Here is a 25,119-nt window from a genome sequence, read left to right on the forward strand (position 1 = left end):
TATATGAATAAATCATACTGATAATGTGCAAACCAGGTTAATAAGAAATAAATATAAACTTAAAGCCTAAAGACTGCCTTTTAAATGCTTAGATTTAGTTTTATCTTTTCCTATCAATTTGTTTATAGTAAGACATGGCACACTATAGGTCATATCAGCTTACCTTAAATATATCTCTCCCAGGTTCCTTATTTAATGCCTTTGACTGTGCTTGTGTTTCCATGTACTGAATATCTTAACTAAATCTGTTTATTAGGATAACAATGATTGTTGCCTTGCCCGAGGGGTACAGATGCACAAGGTTTACTTATTATTTTCTCCCCACCGTGACGTCCTGTAGTGTAAAGCCTGTACATGTACAGTACATGGGCCAGACAGCAGAAAACTGAGTTTTGAGGCAAATACTGGCATTGTGCTACTTTTACATGGTATTACATTCTGCCTGTAATTCTGAATATAACCCTTACACAGAAGCACATCTACAGTTGCCCCTGATTAATGATCTCCACTACAGCCTGCCATGTCCTTAGAAGTTATGGAGCCATTTCATTTGTACTGCAGCCTGTTGCTCTTAAAGAACTGCAACACCAAGCCCTGGTTGTTGAGATTGTATCAGAGACTAATAGGAGCACACCACTGCTGAACAAGAATAAAGACCTCTTTATTCACAGCGACTGAGCAATCTGTTCTGTCCCAATGAACACCAAGTCTTGGCCTTCATAACTCTAAGCCTGCTTGGTCTACTCTCTCTTGGTCTACTGCTTTCCCTTAAATTACTCACTCCAAAGCTGCTTTTCTTCCTCATTCATATATACTGCAATAAGCATTATCAACTCCACAAACATTAAACAATACTATATAATATTATATATAAAATGCAACCGGACCCTTACAATAATACCTAATATATAGCTCTCCTGACTACAACAGCATGTCTTTTACAATGCAACCCCCTTACACGCTGATGCTGAGAGTTGCACAACAGGTGGAAGGTAAATGTCAGACATCCCAGACTGTTACTGACTTTTACCACTTATCATCATGTCAGGTTAATTCATCTTAATCAGTTCACAAAGTAGTATTTGTTCTCTAGGACCCCATAACTGTCCTGGTTTTAGAATGACATTTTTAGGATATTGTCCTGTAGTCATGGGCATTGCTTTCCATGTCCTCCACTGATCATCAACAAGATGTGCAATGCACAGGCACACCAGGGATTAATGGGGCTGAGGTCCAACACATTGTCAGCAAGAAGTGTAAAACACCAGGTACTGCTTTTTTTGGACTTAATATCTTCCAAACTTTAATTCATTTTAGTTTTCAGAAAAATGTACTGTGGGGCCAAGTTTGTTACTTCTCTCCCTTCCAAAGGTACATAGAAATCCTTGGGTAGTAGAATAAGGGAGTTTTCAAGACTGAGATGTGATCCTCTGTATTGCTTATCAATGTGGCTCACACTATAGAGAGGTCCTTAGGGAGAGTTGGAAGCCCACAAGGGTGCTGTCATTCATGGCAGATAAGGAGGTAAAGCACAGAAAAGAGTGTATAAGATAGATACGTACTTGTTTTCCTGTTGCCAGTCTTCTTTTTCTTTTCTTTTAGGGAAAAATGTATTAGAGATGTTTGTGAATTTTTAAATACAACAGAAAGCTCTAATTACTTTACCTTAGGTGACAATTGATGCCCCAGGTAGCTGTGTTAATCACTGAAACTCAAGGAGATGTGAGTCAGTGTTGCCACCACTTCTGTTTCTACAGAAGAAGAATTTGGAAATGACTGCCTCTAAGTGCATTTAGAAATAATCAAAAGTTGTAATGTGAGCAGAATTTCCGCTAATGAGCTTCCCAGAATCACTGGTTCCGAAGTTAACCCTTGGTGTGAGTCAACTGTACAATAAATAGTGAATAAAGTACCCCCTTTTGTAAAATATAAGGATATTATAAGTTACCGAGGAGTTTCATGACCATATAAAAACACGAGGCCGAAGGCCGAGTGTTTTTATACAGGTCATGGAACTCCGAGGTTACTTCTAATATCCTCATATTTTGCAACTGGGGGTACTTTATTTATTATAATACACATGTTTCAGTGAGTCATGTGACAGAAATGACATCAGAACTCACCGTTTATAACTGATGACATCAGAACTCACCGTTTATAAGGATATAATTTACAGGATATTCATGGCTTTTGTGTATTATAGAACAATACTGATAACAATTTTACAGGTTTTTAAAGGAGCATACCCGTTACATTTTAAAAACATTTGGTGTTCTCCTTTGCCTTAACTCCAGAACAGAACCTCTGGTCCTATCCATGCTGGATTTTTATTGGTTTACAGCTGCAGCTATTACACTGGTCTTGGAAAGACCTAATTGACTGTGCATGCGTTTTACATTGGTATTCCAGCCCAGCAGCATTTAGTCAAGCTCAAAGTGAGGGCTCACACATGTAGGCTATTAGCATATGGGTATCTGATACTATTTCACATAGCACTGAATGTAAAATATCCTAGTGAATGCACATGAAACTGTTAATCTTGGGTGTAAAATAACCAACCAACTGTTTTAGTGCCAAGATTCTACTGTACATTGATATCTCTACCACTTTAGAAGTGATGGGCAGTCTCTCAGATTTACAGAAGAATACTCTGAAACTGTCCACCTTTTCCCTACCACAAGTATGGGAAAAGGAGTGATGAATTCCAGTCAAACGCAGTGGGTTGCTGCAAAAACAGTGCTTTTATTTAACACAACATGTTTCGAGCTGTGCTCTTTGTCTCACTTGACAAAGAGCACAGCTCGAAACATGTTGTGTTAAATAAAAGCACTGTTTTTGCAGCAACCCACTGCGTTTGACTGGAATTCATCACTCCTTTTCCCATGTGTTATTGGCTTCATTGGACGGAAGAATAGTGATCGAACAGTCTAACCGAATCCAATCTATTTCCCTACCACAAGTATGTTGTTGTTTAAGAATGGAGTTATGGATAATGTAGACACCATCACATGGAGAGAAACTGACATCAACAAAATTGGGCCGAATCTTCCACCAAGGATTATGGTGTTCGGCCCAATCCAAAAAAGTGGATTTGGTGCACCTCTAATGATCAGTGGTGTAACTAGATGTAATAGGGACCCACAGCATATTAATTGTAGGACCCCCAAAATGTCAAGGGGTTGCCTGTTTTACCATTATATAGATATTGCAATTGCTAATTATTTATGGGTGCATGGGGCCCCCTATTCCTCCTGCAGTCTCGGGGTCTGCTTCCTGAGAGTGATCCATAATACTGATCCATAATATTTACTAGTGCTATATAGAAAACCAGCAATATACAGGGACTTTAGAGCGTTAGACTGTTTCAAATAACACCAAACATTGATGGATGGAATGATTGAAGGCAGATAGAGAATGCATAAACCAAATGTTCCAGTGGAGTTTTATCTGTCATCAGACTGTACAGATGAACTTTGACCAAGAGCAAAGCAACGATTCATCGGCAGGCAATCCCGCCTATGAAATGTAACGTTAAGCTGGCCCTTTGTGTCTATAAAGCTGTCATTTCAAAAAGAAATTTCAGAATCAATCACAGTCATACACTGAGATTATTCTGGCTTCCAAAAACCAATAAAGATTAGTTTGGTCCCCCTTTGTGTTTCCTTTCTTTATTGTTGTACATCTGCTTTATTTTTAAACTATCGATCGTTAAAAAATGTCATGGAAACTCATGTAGAAAGGATAGAGGAGGTATAAAACTGGGAACTGTGTTTTGTCAATATTTTCTATCGTGTGTCTTCATTTTCTATTATCATATGTTAGTACTTGGTAAGTAAAGAGTATGAAATGCGAAGAATATTTCTCCACAAAGAACCCGTTTCGCAAAGAGACGTGGTTAAACGCAGATCGATAACCATGAACAATGTAGTGCCAATGGGAGAACTTTCGTGGAGTTGAGATTTTTTTTTTTAATTCAATTTTTCTTTAATTAGTATGATGAACAGAGTGATATTCTGAGACAACATGCAACTGGTTTTCATTTTTTTTATTATTTATGTTTTTTGAGTTATTTAGATTTATTCAGCAGCTCTCCAGTTTGCAATTTTAGCAATCAGGTTGTTAGAGTTCAAACTACCCTAGCAACCATGCATTGAATAAGAGACTGGAATATGAATAGGGGAGAGCCGGAATAGAAAGATGAGTAATAAAAAGTAGCAATACCAATAAATGTGTAGCCTTATAGAGCATTTATATTTACATGGAGTCAGTGAGAAAGAGTCAGAAGAAGAGAGCAAATAATTAAAAAAACTTTCAAAAAATACATAATAAAGGCCAATTGAAAATTTGCCTATAATTGGCCATTCAATAACATACTACAAGTTAACTTAAAGGTGAACCACTCCTTTAAGAGTAATTTTGGTGCAGTATCTAATTTTATGGATTTGAAACCTCGAACCTGCAAAAAGTCCAATCCGAAAATCCACCATCTCAAACCTGCTGAGATCATGTAGAAGTCTGTGCTGGGTTTCATCTGATAATCCAAAAACAAATCAGGGTTTTCAGGCAATAACCCCCAAAAATTTGAGTTTTAGTAAATAACCCCCTAAATGGGTGAATCCCAAATCCTTCATGAAAGATTCAGGCAAATACCAAACTGAATCCGAACCCTAATTTACATATACAAATTAGGACCAGGAAGGGTGAAAGAGAACCCCTCGTGCTCCTTCTGAAAAAGGCAGCATCCCTAGCAAATTGGATCCTGTGAAATTTTTTAGTAATTAATAATAAACACTAAGGGGCAAATTTACTAAAGCGCGAAGCGCCTAACGTTAGCGCTAGGCGTAAATTCGCTAGCGAAGTGGACCTACTCTAGTGCTACTTTGCACCCTTACGCCAGACGAAGTTGCCCTATGGCGAAGGGTCAACGTAACTACACTAATACACTAAATTGCGCATTTTACTGAACTTTACCTCTTGCGCCAGACTTGCCTTCGCCACCTCAGACCAGGCGAAGTGCAATCGAGTAGATAGGGATTGCTTCAAAAATAGTTTACATTTTTTCTAAGTCCCAAAAAACGCTGGCGTGATAGGCTGAAAAAGATCGTAATTTTTTTTGGGGGTACCCTCCTTACCTCCTACATTTCCTAACATATGGCACCTAAACTATACAGTGGGCACATGTATAGGGCAAAATAACAACTCTATTTTATTTTATGAAGGTTTCCCAGGCTTGTGTAATGTATTTGCTGCTACATATACGTCCATTTAATGTTAACTTGGCGCCGTATGCAAATTAGGCATCGCTAGCGTAACTTCGCTTTTGCTTGATTTGACGAATTAACGCTAACGAAAATTCGCTACCGTTCGCCTCCCTGTGCGCAACTTCGAATTTTAGTGAATTAGCGGCGTCCTGGAGAAACCTCGCCTGACGAAGTGCGACGAAGGCGTCGCTACCGCATTTTAACCTGCTTAGTGAATTTGCCCCTAAGGAGGTCAATTTAAATAAAGGATATGAGTGTTTGTGGACAGGAGCTAACCTAATTGCAAATTAAATACTTAGTAAGTACTATACATGATACCACTTGCCCGTACTAAAACATAGCAAGATGTAGAGAAAGATAGTGACCTACTTAGGAGTCATGAAGCCATTTATACCTTTAATGGGACTGCACTAGGCAAATCCATTATGGAAAAGGACCTTGGAGTCCTTGTAGATGATAAACTTGGCTGTAGCAAGCAATGCCAGTCAGCAGCATCAAGGGCAAATAAGGTCTTGAGCTGTATTAAAAGGTGCATTGGTTCATGGGAGGGCCGGGCCTGGCCAGCTAGGCACCCTAGGCAACCCTCCGACGGAGGGAGGGGTGAGCGACAGAGACGCCTTTTCTGCCTACTCCTAGTTCCGGCCCTGGGGTCATTCTTCCACTGTACAGAGCACTGGTAATGCCCCATCTAGAATATACCGTGCAGTTTTGGTCTGTAGGTCTCAGAACATTATTGAATTAAAGAGGGTACAGAGAAGGGCAACTAAGCTGGCAAAAGGTATTGAAAATCTTAGCTATGAGGAAAGACTGGCCAAATTGGGGATGTTCACGCTGGAGAAGAGGCGCTTAAGGGGTGATATGATAACTATGTATAAATATATAAGGGGATCATATAATAATCTCTCTAATGCTTTATTTACCAGTAGGTCTTTCCAGCTGACACAAGGTCACCCATTCTGATTAGAAGAAAGGAGGTTCCGGCTAAATATTTGGATGGGAATTATATAATGAGAGCTGTGAAGATGTGGAGTTCTTTCCCTGAATCAGTCGTACAGCCTGATACATTAGATAGGGGTTGGATGGCTATTTAGCAAGTGAGGGAATACAGGGACTGGTCCAATTGTCATATTTGAGTCAGGAAGGAATTTTTCCCCCTGAGGCAAATTGGAGAAGCTTTAAATTGAGATTTTTTGCCTTCCTCTGGATCAAGTGGCAGTTATACAGGTTATATACAGACTTTAAAGTTTGAATTTGATGGACGTATTTTTCCAGCGTAACATCCTATGTTACTATGTTAATTCAATTTGTTATAGAATAGTCACTGTTGCTACTTCTTGGTTCCATCTCTCCCTTTCATATAGAAATAAAGGCCCAAATACCTATGATCTTTGCAGATGACTTCATTAGCTTTCATATTTGAGTCCATGCACTGCATGTCATTTTTGTGCTAGTTGCATACACTGTTATATTATTAATGATATCTTGTTGAACAGCCTCGGAATGATAAGAGAATGTTTTATCCCAATGGATACTTACCCATGCTCTAATATACATAATCCCTATAGCGTAAACCCATCTTCCCATCATGAATAGCCTTGAATCTGTGTTAAGATGAATATTTATTTCCTTGTCTTCAGAAGCAATAAATGGATTACTGGTATGACACGCTTTAATTAGATTGTCCTTGACAGATATTATCATTTCTTATAGCTGCCGCTGTGTGACATGCAGTTCCATCTATCATCCTCAGTGGAAATGGTGCAAACGTAGGATATAATGCTGGTAAAGTGTCAATGTCATTAAACAATCAAATAGAGAATTACCATTTGTAGCGAAGTTGTAGCAGATTCCTGCTATGTGCTAAACGAGGCAACTGAAATGGCAAAACAATAAAGTTCTATTAAAAAAATAAATATCAAAAGCAAGTGATACATAATGAATAATTTATATAGGGTTAATCTAAATTCTATAAATCTATTTCCCTTTTTTTAAATAAGTGGAGCTAAAGATTTATGTGAAAAATCCATTTTGTTTCTCTCAGCACTAGGGACCTATTGTTTGGATACAGCGCCTTCTTCTGTCACTTCATAATCTCCTCTAACCCACATGAGTAAAGAAATGCTTCATTATCCACTAATTTAAAGTAAAATTAGAGGGATTTTCTGTCTGTCTGAAATTGTTGACTCTCAAGGGCTTTACTCTGTGAACTAACTGACCATTACTTACTGTACAACCCTTAGTTTTCAGTACAGATGCACCAAATCCACTATTTTCAATTCAGCCGAACCCCAAAATCCATCGCAAAAGATTCGGCCGAACCCCCAAATCCTTTGCAAAAGATTCGGCCAAATACCAAACCAAATCCTAATTTGCGTATGCAAATTAGGGATGGGAAGGGGAAAACATTTTTTACTTCCTTGTTTTGTGACAAAAAGTCACAATTTCCCTCCCCCCTAATTTGCATATGCAAATTAGGATTCGGATTTGGTTCGCCCGGGCAGAAGGATTCGCCCGAATCCCAATCCTGCTGAAAAAGGCAGAATCCCGGCCAAATCCTGGATTCGGTGCATCCCTAGTTTTGAGATTACACAGCTATCTAAGGGGAGAGACAGACGAGAAGATTCGGGGAGATTAGTCGCTTGACAAATTGCCTCTTCTTCAGGCGACTAATCTCCCTGAACTGCCTCTGCGCCGGCTACAATCTAATTCGCCAGCAGGATGGCCCTCGGAGCGATTCGTTTTCTGAAGTCACCCAAAGTTTCCTCGTAAGGCGCTGAATCTCCCCGAATCTTCTCGGCTGCCTTAAGGGATATCGGTCATGTGCTACATGTTTTTAATCACTTTAAATGGCAATGCAATTTTAAGTGGGCTTCAGTTAATGTCACCTCACTTTATTCGGGTATACCTCATGATCTTGGTATCACTGCTATTAAATATCACCTCTATCTTTATAGTCTATATCAGTGTTCCTCAACCAGTAGCTCGTGAGCAACATGTTGCTCTCCAATCCCTTGGATGTTGCTCCCAGTGGCCTCAAAGCAGCTGCTTAATTTTGAATTCCAGGCTTGGAGGCAAGTTTTGGTTGTATAAAAACCAGATGTACTGCCAAACAGAGTCTCAACATAGGTTGACAATCCACATGGGGCTGCCAAATGGCTAATCACAGCAATTATTTGGCACCCCAAGAAAATTTTTCATGCTAGTGTTGCTCCCCAACTACTTTTACTTCTGAATGTTGCTCAAGGGTTCAAAAGGTTGGGGATCCCTGGTCTATATGATAACAACACAATAACCTTTATTTTGTGATCTATTTTTTTCGATTCTGTTTCTGTTCTTACTCACTCATTATTATTTTCTATTTGACCAGAAATATTACCTCCAATTTTGAGGCACCAAAATGGGTGCGAAATTTGCCCCCTCCTTCGAAAACTTGTACCTCGGGTGGTGGAAGGATAAGGTCATTTTTAATGACTCCAACTTATATAAAACATATATTGTCTATTATGGCCGCAACATAGATGATATGCTTCTGGTTTGGTCAGGCACCGAGTCACTATTTAATTAATTTATTTCCTTTATTAAAGGAGAACTAAACCTTTAAATTAAAAAACCCTACCCCTCCCTGCTCCCCCCCAGCCTAGCTGTTACCCCTTGTAAATGCCCCTAACTCTTTACTTACCCCTCTGTGCAGATTCAGGGCATCGGAGTTCACCGAAGCCATCTTCTTCTCTTCGGTCTTCTTCGGGAAGTAAGTGCTGTATCACCGTATGCATAGTTGGAGCAGTCTTCGGGTTTTTGACAACTGCGCATGCTCCGAAATTGACAAAGCGCCAGAAGACCCGAAAATTACCAAAGAGAATAATATAGCACCCATGAACTCAGGTGCCCTGAATCTGCACCGAAGGGTAAGTAAAGAGTTAAGGCGGCCATAGACGCAAAGATCCGCTCGTTTGGCAACATCGCCAAACGAGCGGATCTTTCCCCGATATGCCATTAACGAGCATGGCTATATCGGGGGTAATCTGATTGTTCGGTCGTATACGATGTGCAATGGGCTCCGGCGGGATTGGTCGGGTCAAAATCAAACCTGTCCGATTGACCAAACAACCGATCTCCGCCGGACGAAAGATGTCGGCACTCTCCACACACGATCCGAAAATCGTACAAAACCTTGATTCATGCGATAGGATCTGTGCGTCTATGGCCACCTTTAGGGACATTTACAAGGGGCAACGGCTAGGCTGTGGGGAGGGTAGGGGGTAGGGTTTTTTTAAATTTTTTTGTTTAGTTCTCCTTTAATATAAACAATTTGAATTTAAAATGTACTTGAATTTAATACAAAAACACAGAATTTTCTTGATATTACATTTGTTCCTGAAAATAGTCAAGTTCTAACCACATTATATAGAAAAAGTTGTGCAGGTAATGCAGTATTGCATGCCAAGTCATCTCATCCAAATCATCTAATTAAAGGCATACCCTATAGCCAGTTTTTACAATTACGGCGCATATGTTCTTCTTTTGATGATGTTGTAGCACAATCATGTCAATTGCATGACAGGCTCCTAAAAAGAAGCTATGATTTAAAAAAATCCAGTCTACAGAACAATATCATCTTTTCAAAAAAATATAAAACCAACGATGGAAAACTGTGCTTCCTTGTATGAAACAACTACAAAAACTGGACAGGTTTCTAGTTTCCAACACATTAAAAGTCTTTTATTTCCCTTGCAGGCCGGTTCGTTTGTAAAATGGTGCCTTTCATCCAGACCACGGCGGTGGTGGCCAGTACTCTCACCATGACCTGCATTGCAGTTGAGAGGTACCAAGGAATCGTACATCCGCTCAAAATGAAGAGGCAATACACCAACATCAGGGCCTACAAGATGCTCGGTAAGGCTGTTTAATGTAACCGTCGCTGCATCACGTTTAAGGGAAGACTGCTAAAACAAAAAGTTTCAATGCAAATATGAGACCGTAACCTTTTAATTTATTCATGATTAAAGTCTGGTTTGAAAACATAATCGGTGTTTGTTATCTGTTGTGGAACGAAACGAGCGTCTCCCGTCAGGTCTGTACTTAGATTTAGACAAAGGGTCACACAATCTCTTGATCTTATTGATCCACCAACCAATTAATTCTCAGTAAGTTTTTCGTTCGACCAAGACCGTTTCTGTTCATTTGAATAGGTCAAGGCAATGCACGTCGAGGTTGAAATTTTAATTTGATTGCAATTTTCTTGCTTTGCAAATAATGCAGTAGGTTCCCACATAATCAGTATCACATGGGGAATATGGGCTTATATATATATATATATAGATATAGGACCTGTTATCCAGAATGCTCGGGACCTGGGGTTTTCCGGATAACGATTCTTTCTGTAATTTGGGTATTCATGCCTTAAGTCTACTAGAAATTCATTTAAACATTAAATAAACCCAATAGCCTGTATTTAAGGATTAATTATATTTTAGTTTGGATTAAGTACAAGCTACTGTTTTATTATTACAGAGAGATAAAAATGAAGTCTATGGGAGCCATTCCGTAATTCTGAACTTTCTGGATATCGGGTTTCCGAATAAGGGATCCTATACCAGTATATATACTGTATATACCTGCTGATATGCTTACACTATCTACTGAGCTGACTGCCCAGATTTGCAGCCTTTAATGGAGTGGACTTGCCCCATGCCTTTTTAGAGTCGAGGATAAAAATGATGGCGTCTAACTTGCCTGTGCCTTTTCACTTTGTCCTTTTTCCTGCATTAAAGGGGGGTTCACCTTTAAATATGTTATAGAATGGCCAAGTGTAAGCAACTTTTCAATTGGTCTTCTTTATTTATTTTTTATAGCTTTTTTCTATTTCTTTTTATTACTCATCTTTTAATTCAGGCCCCTTCTATTGATATCCCAGTCTCTTATTCAAATCAATGCATGATGGTTGCTAGGGTAATTTGAACCCTAGCATCCAAACTGCTGGAACCGCAAACTGAACAGCTGCTGAACAAAAAGCTAAATATTCACTTTGTCTGTTCTCAGGCTTTTTAACAAGGAAGGGGCAGGAATAGGAAAAACATCTCCTCCTAGGTAAGGGGGAAATATTAAATTAGATCTGGCATTGTGATTTAGTATCCACCAAACCGGAGAGGATGTTTAATAAAGAACACATTCAATCCTACTGGGTAAATACTGTATCTTTTAGTAGGGTATGTCAATCTAATGTTTTTTTTCTGCTGCATACTGGCAGCTATTGTTAGGTAGAGGTGGCATATGTAATATATAGGTTAGTGATTTATCTAGTAAAGGTTCGGGATCCATTATGTGGAAACCTGATATTCAGAAAGATATTACAGGAAGGCTGCCTCCCATAGACTTAATTCTGTCCAAATAATACACATTTTTAAAAATGATTTCCTTTTTCTCTGTAATTATAAAACAGTACCTTGTACTTGATCCCAACTAAGATATAATTAATCCATAATGGAAGCAAAACCAGCCTATTGGGTTTATTTTATGATTTTCTAGTAGGCACGTTATAAAGATCCAAACTACGTAAAGATCTGTTATCTGAAAAACCCCAGGTCCCAAGCATTCTGGATAACAGGTCCCATACCTGCAAAGCAAACGGATTTCAGTAAGCATCAGTGTGCTGGAAAACCATGAAACCCAGCTTCTCTGTTGGTGAGCGTGCCCATGCTGTGTATGTTATCCAGCAACAGACATAGAACATAGAGAAAATGTAAAGGGCTTATAAGGCAAAGCTCTCATAAATAATGCATGCTCCTACAGGTATTTTACATTATAGATCAATTTGCTATTCATTCTCTGGAAGTCTGTGTTCAGATCCTTTCTGCTGAGGATTCCATGGAACTCGCTGAAAGAACAGGCCTTTGTGATGTAAATGTTTGCCGTGACAATCACTGTATTTATCTCAGTACTTATCAGTCTTCTATTTGTGCCTAAGATGTATAAATAAAATATACATACATATGCATACCTCCCAACTGTCCCTCTTTTGACAGCTCAACCCGCAATCCCTCATTTGTACTGTTTTCTCTGCAATGAACAGCCAGAAACAAAGTTGGCTTTTGGCAGAGAGCCCAGAACAGCCACAGCAGAAGATGAGATACTTTTGTAACAATTTCTAGATAAGCAAATAAGTAATTGTAACAATATAAGATAACAGGTCCCTTGGGAAAAGTTAAACTCACGGCTTAAAGGGCAATTCACCTTCATTAGCAAAACTGTAATAACTGAAAAAAACACAGAAATATGTTCAAAATTTTATTACCTGCCAAATTTTGTAAAATGAACATGGTAATTAGGGGGTGTGGCCAAAATTTCACCACAACTTTTTTGTCCCTCTTTTTATTTCCAAAATGTTGGGAGGTATACATATGTTCAGCCATTGTCTATGAAGTCCATCCAAACATGATCCCAAATGCTACTATATTCATATTGTCAGACTTGGGTTCTTTTTTCCCAATGCATTTTCTGCTGCAGTAGCATGAGAATGTGCAGATAATGGAGAAACCCGCAAAATATAAAGTGTTTTATTTTTAAAGGGGACTTGTCACCCTAAGAAAATAATTCCAAATCCTATTTTATGACGTTAGTCAAGCAAAATAAGCTTTACTCACACTATAAAAATCATATAAATCTTGTTTCTTTTAGTCTTGGCATTCACAATCACGTGAAACAGGCAGGCGCCATTTTGTGGACACTGTTATTAATAAGCCCAGCTTTAGATCATGCCAAAATCTTGTTTATGCACCAGAATTAGGGTTGGCAATTTTATTAAAAATTTTTACCGGCCAGTGGGGGGCGGGCACCACGCTGGAAAAAAGGTAAGTGACATCTATTAAATGCAGAATGGAAATGAAAGTAATTGCCTGCTCCACCTTTATGCCTAAAGTATAGAGGAGGTGCAGGCAATATATGATTGACAGCTCGTAGTTTTAAAAGAGTATATAACAGGTAGAGATGTTTTAATCAAAAAAAAGAATTTGAAGTTCATGTTCATTTTTAAGAGGACTTTTATTATATAGCTTTATATGGTTGGGTGACAGGTTCCCTTTAAGGCCCTACCATTGACGCTTTGATCTAAGCCACAATGGCATCAATCAATACGTTGAAAGTATGATTGTACCAGGACTGTTGCGTAGTTATGTGGGCACTATTGAGTCTACATTGCATGGCACGTAAAGGGTGAAAGAGTTTCAAATGAAACATAAGAGAGAATAAGTTGCAAAGCAGCATCTTTGTAAGAATTCCGACTCACTTAAAGTGGAAGTCGTTAAAATGTTGTGCCCTGTGTGTCTATTCAGCAAATCCAGTTAACATAAGTGAGTTTCTGTGGATTACAGGATGATATGCAGTGAACCCTGCAAGGAGATAACAACATGAAGTGCTGCCTTCTGCACAAACTCTGCTGGGCTACGAGGTTCTGCAAATTTAATTGAGTCCCATTTGTTATATATATGCATAGATAATGTGGCGAAGAAAAGAGTCTGGCCCACTTTTACTAAACACTGCACTTTCGCCCTAAATTTCGATTTCTAGGGGCTTATTTTAGAGCTAAGAGCTACGGTATGTGCTTTAAACTGTACCTAATATCCATTTTTCTTTGCACTTAACCCAGCATTATGGAATAATTAGTGCCAAGCAAAGCTAAGGCATGTGTTACAGACTGGGCTACCATGCCATAATGCCAAATAAAAGAGTTTCACCTCCTTTTTCTTCTATTTTAAAGTGTCAATATACAGTACAGGTATGGGATCCATTATCCAGAAACCCGTTATCCATTAATCTTCAAATTATGGAAAAGCCATCTCCCATAGACTCCATTTTAGACAAATAATCCAAATTCTTAAAGATGATTTCCTTATTCTCTGTAATATTAAAACAATGCCTTGTACTTGAGCCCAACACATATGTTTATTATATATATATATATATATATATATATATATATATATATATATATATATATATATATATATATATATATATATATATATATATATATATATATATATATATATATATATATATATATATATATACAAAAAGTTTTTTCATATTCAAAGACCCTTGGTGCTGTTTTTTCTTAATTGGATTATATATATATATATATATATATATATATATATATATATATATATATATATATATATATATATATATATATATATATATATATATATATATATATATATATATATATAATCCAATTAAGAAAAAACAGCACCAAGGGTCTTTGAATATGAAAAAACTTTTTGTATTTAAAACATATGTATCGGTCGGTGATACATATGTTTTAAATACAAAATTTTTTTCCATATTCAAAGACCCTTGGTGCTGGTTTTTCTTGATTGGATTATACTCTAATTACATCCGTGCACAGGGGCAGCCACAGCATGGCTGATCTGATATGAGGTGCTGTCTGTTACGAAAACTTATATATATATATATATATATATATATATATATATATATATATATATATATATATATATATATATATATATATATATATATATATATATATATATATAGTGAATAAAGTACCCCCTATTGTGAAATAGGATAAGGATATTATAACCGAGGAGTTTCATGACCATATAAAAGTACGAGGTCGAAGGCCGAGTGCTTTTAAACAGGTCATGGAAATTCAAGGTAATTTCTAATATCCTCATATTTTGCAACAGGGGGTACTTTATTTATTATAATACACACGTTTCAGTGAGTCATGTGACAGAAATGACATCAGAACTCACCGTTTATAACTGATGACATCAGAACTCACCGTTTATAAGGATATAATTTACAAGATATTCCTGTCTTTTGTGTATTATAAGGATATAATTAATCCTTATTGGAAGCAAAACCAGCCTATTGGGTTTATTCAATTGTTTACATGATTTTCTTGTAGACTAAAGGTAGGAAATTACAGAAAGATCCGTTATCTGAAAAACCCCCAGAGGTTGGGCATTCTGCGTAGCAGGTCCCTTACCTGTAGTAGCAATTGTGCAGAGGAATCTAGCAAACGAACAACATGATATACTAGGTGTGATTCCTACAGTAGAGGATTTGATACCATGCCAGGTGTCCTATTAACAAGCTGCAATTTTGTGTGTGGGAACAACTGTTCACAAATCCTACAACAGAGACAAATATTAATGCTACACATAGTTCTTAACATGTACAGTAATTAGGAAGCCAACCATAGGGCAGAGTGAAACACTTCCATTTGTCTTCATTTCATTGCAGTAAACTATTAACATGACGTTATTATACTGTAAAATACCATTGGTAAGATCCCTGTTTATTAGTTTATACACAATTCTCTAATAGAAACACTCTTTTTAAATGTCATCACCGGAACTAGATTTTCTTATAGATTTACAATAAATTTGGCAGTATTCATTTAAAGGGGACCTATCACCCAAAAAATGTATTCCAAATCCTATTTTATCACGTTAGCCAAGCAAAATAAACTTTAATTACACTATATAAATTATTTGAATCTTGTTTCCTTCAGTCTGGGAATTCATAATTATAGCAAGCAGGCAGGAGCCATTTTGTGGACACTGTTATTAAGACAAGCCTTGTATCATCTCAGAATCTTGTTTGTGCACCAGAATGGGGGACCTGATGTCCATCCCCATGCCCTGGCTACACAATTAAATGGTGAAGAGAACGGGGGAATGTGTGGAGAGCAGTGACATCTAGGAAGTGCTGAATAAAAATTGAGTAACTGTCTGCCCCGTCTAAGCTGAGATTTTTAAATGAGCTTACAACAGCTTTGGGTGCTTTACTAAAAAAAAGAATTTGGATTTCATGTTTAATTTGAAAAGGACTTTTATTATACTGTTTTTTATGTCTGGGTGACAGGTCCCCTTTAAGTTATACCTTATTCATAATATAAGGTCCCCTTTTGACCCTGTTTTAGGACCTCGATGTCCAACAACCCTTGCTCTTCTCATTGCCTCTAAAATGTCCCGGTGTATTCCAATTTCCACATCTGAGCACTAGACAGAAAATAAAGAAATTGGCCAGTCATCACTAATATAAAAAGACAGATTCTTTAGCAGAAGCAATTGTGGGAGATGAGACCAACCAGAGACAAAAGACAGATGCTGGGAAAGCAGAGCAGCAGGAAGGAAAGACCTGCACCACTACTGTAGGAGTTTTATATTGCAAAACAACAGGGGCAGTACAGTTTGCAGATAAACATTTTCAGTGTATTTTACGCTGTATTTCTAATGGTTTCTTAAACTTGTTGTGAGGTTACATATGCATCCCAGCCTGTTTCTCTGCCCATGGGTATTGTCCCTCCTTGATGGGAACAGGGCAATGACTGGGGTGTGGCTCATCATGTGGGTCAGTTATGGTTATATTTGGAGAGCGTATCTATTTGTTCATATACGTATACGTACTGTATATTCATGAAAACCCTGTTTGAAGTCAAAACTTATTTGCTGTCCTATATATTCCTGAAACTATGGGCCATTGGCTGTTAAAACAGCATATTTATGTATTTGTCACCCAGCTCTTATCAAAGGGTCATAACTAAATGTTGGATATAAAGGGGGGATTAAATTGAATTACAGATGGTGTATAGCGATGGTGTATAGTGATGCAAGCACCCCACCTAACATATATGATATACATACAGTTATTAATATGCACACAAGGTTTTCCAAGGAAAAAAATGGGAGGTCTTCATAGTCTTAAATGAAGGCATAATGCATTATCATTCGAATGGGGTCTAACTATGTTAATATGTGGGTGCTAGCAGACAGAAATGCCGTGGCAGCAGGTAATTAGTTATTTATATAATAGTTCAAGATCATTACAGGCTTTGGCTGGTGTAAGGGCAGGTTAGTGTGTGTTTTCCAGATTAACAACAATATGCAGTGCTCACTCAGTTGCATTTGAAGTATAATACCCAGAAGCAGAATGATGTCCTTTGCTAAATGTGTGTGCATATGCAGATTTATAATATGCAGAGCTGCCTGTATCATAAGGAAGAATGAGCTAATGTGACAGACAGTTGTGTTCTCCCATGCTGTGTGACAGTTGCAGAGCTGGGCCAAGTAGTATTGTTGGCTAAGGCAAGACTACTTAGCCTGGTGCCCCCACATTCTTGCTTACTAATCTTCACTAGCCACCACTTGCCCATATGCTGACTAATTTTTGCCTCCTACCTTACTGTATTTACTCCATGTCCGCTCATCAGAAAAGTGTCCCCACCGTCTCCCAGTTGCACAATAAGCACATGCCTTTGCTGCCTAGTTCCATCTCTCCTTTGTATTCCATTAGCAATTGCTGAATAATGCTGGAGCCAGTGAATCACACCATGACTGTGCTTGTTACAGCTGACAAAATAACATTAGGTTCAACAAAGCAAAGCACAATGTTCAATGTTCTCCCAGCCTTCACTGTGCACTGTAAAACATTCAGAAATTCAAGGCCTTGTTCCCTAAAAATAGACAAATGAATGGGGGTTTGAGAATTGTTTTTATCAAAGAAGAAATGCTTCTTATAAAAAATACTAGACTTTCAGAACAGTGAAAGCTGTTATGCCCCAGCTCTGCCTATCATAGCTAGTGACATTTGGATCCAAAACAGGTCATATGGCCATGACTGATTGTCCCATAGACCTTAGAAGATATCTCCATAGCTACAATGAGTGAATCTAGTACAGGGATCCCCAACCAGTAGCCCGTGAGCAACATGTTCACTGGCCTCAAAGCAGGTGCTTATTTTTAAATTTCAGGCTTGGAAGAAAGTTTTAATTGCATAAAAACTAAGAATAATGCCACGTAGAGTCTCCTGTAGGTTGTCAGTCCACATAGGGTCTACCAAATGGCCAATCACAGCCCTTATTTGGCACCACAAGGGACTTTTTCATGCTTGTGTTGCTCCCCAACTCTTTTTACATTTGAATGTGGCTCACTGGGTAAAAAAGGTTGGGGACCCCAGATCTAGTAACTAGTATATAAGGATTTTTACCGTTGTTACCTATAGAAGCTGCTATAATGGAGCCACTGTCCTAACAAACATTCCAGGGCTTCATTTTGCTTTCTTCTACGTCTCCTACACCCCTTCCCTCTTCACTTAAGGGTAGAAGTACAAAGAAAACAAAACAAAGTACATTTAATAACCTGGCTACATCCCAAGGCTGTAAAGGTATTTGTAAAGGATATGCTGTCTGATTCTTTCTTTATTGAACTGGTGATGCTTTAACAACACCGCAGTTTTCTATTGCATTGTTATAATAGAAAAAGCACAAACACCATCTTCCTTCTAATGAAAAAAGAACAAGATTAATTTTTAGCAAAATATTCCTATTCATTTTTAGGCATTGCATAAACAACAGAACTATAGATGCATAGTAGATGAGTTTGTAAAAAAACCATCAGGTTCAATCTTTAATCCAAGTAAATCCTGTTTAACTGCTTGCTGATCTAAAGGAAGGGAGAAAAATATCTGAAGCCTCTTCAATTTGCCTCGTAGGGGTTGAAAAGATTTTCCCGAAGTCAATAGGGCGATTGGACAATTCTCTAAATCAATGTTATACTGTGAACAGTCATTTCTACTACTTTATGTATCTGCCAATGCAACTACTTCAGTGGGAGCAATCTTTAGAATTCCACAGCAACCACAAAAGAAAACTATTTGTCACATATAAAAAAGTGAAGAATTTAATCCAAGGGGGAGAAATAATATAGAGAATGGGGTTCATTAATATTCAATTAACAAATACACTATTATAATTAAGCAAGAACACAGACTAACTGTAAAAAAGCTCAGTGGACAAATCTCAGACTCCTCTATTCCGACTGTACTTTATTAAACATAAAAAAAACTTCAATGTGCATCCTCATGAACACAGCGTAATTGTGAAATAATATTTACATTAGTAATAATATTTCTTACTTAGGCTTTTTAGTTCATTCTGCCACGGTCTTATTCACAAATGAACTTTTTTGGTGACAGTATTGTTGTCTCTCTCTCTCAGGATGTGTTTGGTCAGTCGCCATTGTCGTTGGATCTCCAATGCTTCATGTCCAGACCTTAGAGGTAATCCAAATTTTTTTTTTTTAATATAATTTATGACTTTCTGAAGTCCAAAGGATTCATGACGGGATAACTCCTTCTTGCCAGACTATGTGCTGAGGTCTGGCAACCTCTAGTAGGGAAATACTGATATATACTAGATGCATTTACTCAAACTTCTGTCAATTATGTTTCCTACAATAATACTATGTTATATTGATGATAATGATGTTGAGGTTGACCCAAAACCTACAGGTTTACCACCAGTTGGGCAGGTTGAGGTTGAAATTTTGGCAAAAATTGCAGGTTTGGGTTAGGTGCGGGTCAGACTGAGGAAGTACTCTTCTCCTCTCCTCCTGAAGATTCCCTGTCTTGGGGGGTACAGGTTGGGCGCAGGTCCTACAATGGCAACATTTTGCAATTTTGAGTTGGATTCAGCTTAAAGTTTTGCAGGTTTAGTTCCAGACTCGCAAATAACTAGTGCCTGAGCCTACTCTACTCCATACTTCTTCAGCTTGTTTTAAGTCTGTCTGTGAGGCCTCAATTCTCTTACAATTCTCTTTTAACAATATACATCCAAGACTTGTGTTTTTTCCAGGTGAAGTATGACCTGCTATATAATTTGTACCACGTGTGCTGCCTGGAATCTTGGAGCGATGTCGGCCTGCGCAGGGCATACGCTATCTTCATCCTTGTGGCCCTCTTCCTTGTTCCTCTTGCTGCCATGTTGCTGCTATATACTCGCATCGGCTATGAGCTGTGGATCAAAAAACGTGTTGGGGACTGTTCTGTGCTAAACACCTTGAGCCGCAATGAGATGGCCAAAATCACCAGGTAATTATCTAAATTGAAGCTGCATTATGAATCAAAGAGGGAATAAGATAAAGGACACATTTATTAAAATGTTCTTAAACTAATGCTAGAGGCAGAGGTGAAATGCACTCCTTCTGAAGTGTCCCATGTTCATGGACTCATTCCTACTCCTCGGTTAGCAAACATCCTATGGTCCCTTATGCAAAACTTTCTTTTGTTAACTGAAATGCCGCATGATCAAAGCCTCCCAATACATTCACAGAAAAATGGTATTTGCTGTTGTGTTTGGCTTGTGCCTGTTGTGCCAAGATATGTTTGGTTCAAAGAAAATTGCTTTCTTCTAATTAAGCCTCATTTTAATGTGCTAATTCTTTACAGGAAGAAGAAGCGAGCAGTAATGATGATGGTCATTGTTGTGCTCTTCTTCACAGCCTGCTGGGCGCCCTTTCATGTGGTACACATCCTTTTCGAATACAGTAAGTGACTAGGTTAATAATCCGAGTTAAATTGGAGCTGTGCCTTTGTGATATTGACATTAACAATGACATTCCTATCCTCTGTACATTGTGCATGTGTATTTTTACAGAAACCTGGTGAGATACAATTTCCCCTAGTGCTGCTCAGAGGTAACTGGTTATGCCAACACCTAATGTTCTCAGATAATGCACTCCTCCTCATATATTTTGTAAAGTATTTTCCCTATCACCCAGACACAAAAAAGTTCATGCATTACATTGAACATCCTGGGGACACAACACAAAACAGATGAGTCACACAACATGTTTTGGATATAACCTCTATATCCCCACCCTTTTAATTAACTGAAAATCACCATTGGTTGAAGTGAGCACCAAATTATTTTTTTTAAATAAATAATAAGCACGTTGTTTGCGCAATAACTTGATGAAGTGTTAATCTGCTTTGTGGCATGTTCCCAGGATTTAAACAATTCTGTAAATTTATGCCAATAAACATCACTAAGGATACAATCAGACAAATGACTTTTTCCTCTGTATTGAAATGGTTAGAGTTAATACTGGACAAAGCCCCCATAGATGGCAGTCTGCAATCAAATCAACAGTTCAGTAGTGACACTCCATAGCGAACACATATTTGTAGTAGTTTGGGAGGGAAGATGATCTTTCTAATTTCTGGCCACCATACTTTGAGATTGGATACAGTGAGTCTTTGGTCAGTAATTGTACTCTGTCCATTCAGTATATTCAGCATTATATACAGGTAGGAGACCTGTTATACAGAATGCCTGGGACATGGGGTTTTCCAGATAACGGATCTTTCTGTAATTTCATACCTTAAGTCTACTAAAAAATCATGTAAACATTAAATTAACCCAATAGGCTGGTTTTGCTTCCAATAAGGATTAATTATATCTTAGTTTGGATCAAGTACAAGCTACTGTTTTATTATTACAGAGAAAAGGGAAATCATTTTTAAATATTTGGATTATTTGGATAAAATGGAGTCGATGGAAGACACCCTTACCGAAATCCTGAGCTTTCTGGATAACAGATTTCCGGATAACTGATCCTATACCTGTACAGATTCTTCACACCAAGAGTAATGCCACACAAGGCATTTTGATCATCACAATCTTACCAAAGAAAATAGTAGCAATAAAAATGCCTGAAACCATCTGCAGTTCCCTCCTATTCTTCACTTTGGGAGTTGAAGACACTGCTACATCAGTGGATGTTAAAGTGGAACCAAAAAATACCAGATGGTTCTCTCAAAAGCAGATTGTACACAGTTTTTGTCAAAGTAAGCCCTTGCTGTTTTGCTTCTTGCTCAATTTAGATGAATTATGGTGGCTTTTCCAAGCACTTGAGCTGAGTATGGTGGGAATAATCTCACTGGAGTGCGGAGTAGCATGCTAGTCCAGATCAGTTGTGCCAAATAGATTCAATCTAGTAAATTGTGGGAACCAATTAGTGTAGTCAGTATAGCGCAACTGCAATTCTGTAAAATATGGTTGGATTGACTGACTAATTTACATGGTATATGATTATTTAAGTCAATAATTGTTTGTATTCTCCTATTAACACTCAAACTGTTTTGGTTGCTTCAGATAACCTAGAGGACGAGTATGACGATGTGACAGTGAAAATGATTGTGGCCATCGTACAAGCGGTTGGATTTTTTAATTCCTTCAATAATCCTGTAGTCTACACTTTCATGAATGAAAACTTTAAGAAGAGTTTGGTGGCTATCCTCTTCTGCCACTTCCGAGCACAGGAACCGGTGGAGCCAGCAGATAAAAGGGACAGTCAACAATCTGAAAGACCCAAAGGAGGAGCCACCATGTTCTTTGCCCGGAGAGATGGACGCAGTGGCCAAAGCCACCTTAGCGCAGAGAATTTAGAGCTTAGACTTTGCGAGCAGTTTCCAAGTGCCCGACTTGAGTCTGTGGCTTACCCGCTAGTGAATTCACACAAAGACTTGCTTCCAAATGGCCAGTCTGCATAATGGCTGTCAGAAAAGGACTTTCTACTGGGTAAATATTTACTTATGGTACATGGAATGTACAGAATCCATGAAAATGGAAAATTGTTGTGGAGACAAATCTAAACGAACAGAAATTAAAAGGAGCCATAAGCCAAAATTTTCAGAGACTGCACCACTTAAAAAACAGCTGAACTAAATATTTTGATGAATATTAATGCTAAGAAATTGGATTAAAGGGCGTAGCATTATGTCCCTGGATACTCAGTGATGGACTGAACTCCTTGGTGGAACATGAAATATGATATTGCTGTTTTAAGCAAAGAAAGAGAGGTCATTTGTCTTTTGCACATATTTTCTGTATGCTGTACCCAACTGCAGTGGGGAGCAATCATTTCCAATCTGAGAATCCATTTTTCTCTTCCAGTTCTGCAAGACTGTATCTAACATTCCAAGTCGTATATTTCTAGTACAGAGATTGGCAGAGTGCTAACCTGCCAATTCAGAGTTATAAATACAGCAATGTAAAGTTCTCTCATTAAAATCCATGGAGGGGTTTTATAAGGAAAGTGACCTTTTCCAAATGGGTCCTAACTTGGACGCTGAGCATCAATGTCCTTTACATAATGCAAAAGAGAAAGCCAGCCTTGCAAAAGGGAAATGGCTACTAAAACATAGAGATATGATGTATAAAAATACACAAGAATACAGCCTGCGGGCAACTGTTATACATGGATGATGGTTATCCAATGAATGAGTGGTTTCCTAGTTCAGCCAAAGCAGAGGGCTCATTCTAAGACCCAACAGCTGCATGCATGCCATGGGTAACTTGGGGTAATAGGTTTTGCACCAGAGCAGCTTCATGAGTCTAGATACAGAACCTGCATGTGGAACATCTAAAGAGATTGCTTGATAATGTAATACAGAGTATATTCAGCATCGGTGCCCATTTGCTCTTACAGTAGCACTTTGAGAAGATGATACAATCCCAACTGCCACCCAGAAACACCCATTGAATACTCACATTGACCTTATAGTTCATGGTACATGCAAACATACAGGATGCTGGGTAAAAACACAGATCTATGGGGATATCATTTATGGGAAAATTATGGTTTTTGTTGCAGCTTTATAGTCAACTGTTTCTGAGATGTCATAGTGCATCCTGGCTCATTGACACTTTAAAAAAGTGTGAGGGAAACTAGGAATTTGCTAGTAGGAAAATTATGTTATCGGCACCATTAATTTACTAGTAAAGCAAACTGCACTTATGCATCAGTAATTCTGTACAAGTTGACATCCAATGGGGAACTATTCTCCAAATAGATCTGCCCTCTTCCTTAAAATTTTTACTTCCAAACTTTATGGGGCAAATTCACTATGCGCCGAAGCGTCTAACGCTAGCGTCAATTCGCTAGCGTTGGGCATTTTCGTTACTTCACAAATTCACTAACGGACGCTGGCGTAACTTCGCTAGTGTAACTTCGCACCCTTACGCCTGGCCAATTTGCGCAACGGACGTAACTACGCAAATTCACTAACGCGCACATTGTTCTGAACGCTACCTTTTACGCTAGACTTCCTTCGCCACCTCAGACCAGGCGAAGCGCAAAAAAAGTTAAAATTTTTAAATGCTGGTTTTTTTTCTATATTATGGGTGATAGGCTGAAAAAGATCGAAAAAATTTTTTGGGGCTCCCCTCCTTCCCCCCTACATTTCCTAACTCATGGCAACTTAACTATACAGTGGGCACATGTGTAGGGCAAAAAACAAATTTTATTTGATGTTTTGAAGGTTTCCCAGGCATTTGTAGTGCTGCTACATATTCCTCCATTGAGATTTGAATTTGGCGCCGTATGCAAATTAACCATCGCTAGCGTAACTTCGCTTCACTTAGCGAATCAACGCTAGCGCAACTTGTCAACTTTATGCTACCCCTGAGTGCAACTTCGGATTTTAGTGAATTTGCGGAGCGCTGGCGAAACTACGCCTGGCGAAGTGCGGCTAAGTTACGCCTGCCGCAACTACGAATCTTAGTGAATGTCCCACTATATCTTTACATGTCTCAGTCCTTGTAGCAGTAAGGCTCATTTCCTTCTTTCTGTATCTTCCCAGTGATCCAAACTGGCATACTGGGTAAGGGCAGTCTTTGGGTGCAGTGATTTTCTCCTCTATGGGCCCATAATGTATCCATGTGGCATCTGAGATCTGCCAGGAAGGAAAATATAATTATAATATAATCTAGAGCACCATTAATGCAGTAAGGTTATATATATATATATATATATATATATATATATATATATATATATATATATATATATATATATATATATATACTGTAAGTGATGGAGTGATGGAGTAGAGTGTTTGTGCATCAGGGTGCAGTCAAGCCAAGTAGCAGCACAAATACTTTATATATAGAGAGAGAGAGAAAGAGAGAGGGAGAGGGAGAGAGAAAGAGAGAGAGAGAGAGAGAGAGAGAGAGAGAGAGAGAGAATGACATTTGCCCCCTCTT

General features: G+C 38.3%; 1 protein-coding gene across 1 annotated transcript in view; it reads left to right on the top strand.

Annotated features, from left to right (window-relative positions):
- The window catches only part of prfprl2.1.L (pyroglutamylated RFamide peptide receptor-like 2 gene 1 [provisional] L homeolog), a 73,773-nt gene extending 49,743 nt beyond the window's left edge, over positions 1–24,030 (top strand). Inside the window, exons 2-6 of the mRNA XM_041586951.1 lie at positions 9,996–10,154; positions 19,291–19,352; positions 19,927–20,162; positions 20,520–20,617; positions 22,228–24,030. Coding sequence (XP_041442885.1) covers positions 9,996–10,154; positions 19,291–19,352; positions 19,927–20,162; positions 20,520–20,617; positions 22,228–22,625 — 953 coding nt within the window. The 3' untranslated portion in view covers positions 22,626–24,030. The remainder of the gene's footprint in view (positions 1–9,995; positions 10,155–19,290; positions 19,353–19,926; positions 20,163–20,519; positions 20,618–22,227) is intronic.
- The last annotated feature ends 1,089 nt before the right edge of the window (positions 24,031–25,119 follow it).

Source organism: Xenopus laevis, chromosome 3L (assembly GCF_017654675.1).
Source record: "Xenopus laevis strain J_2021 chromosome 3L, Xenopus_laevis_v10.1, whole genome shotgun sequence".
NCBI lineage: Eukaryota > Metazoa > Chordata > Amphibia > Anura > Pipidae > Xenopus > Xenopus laevis.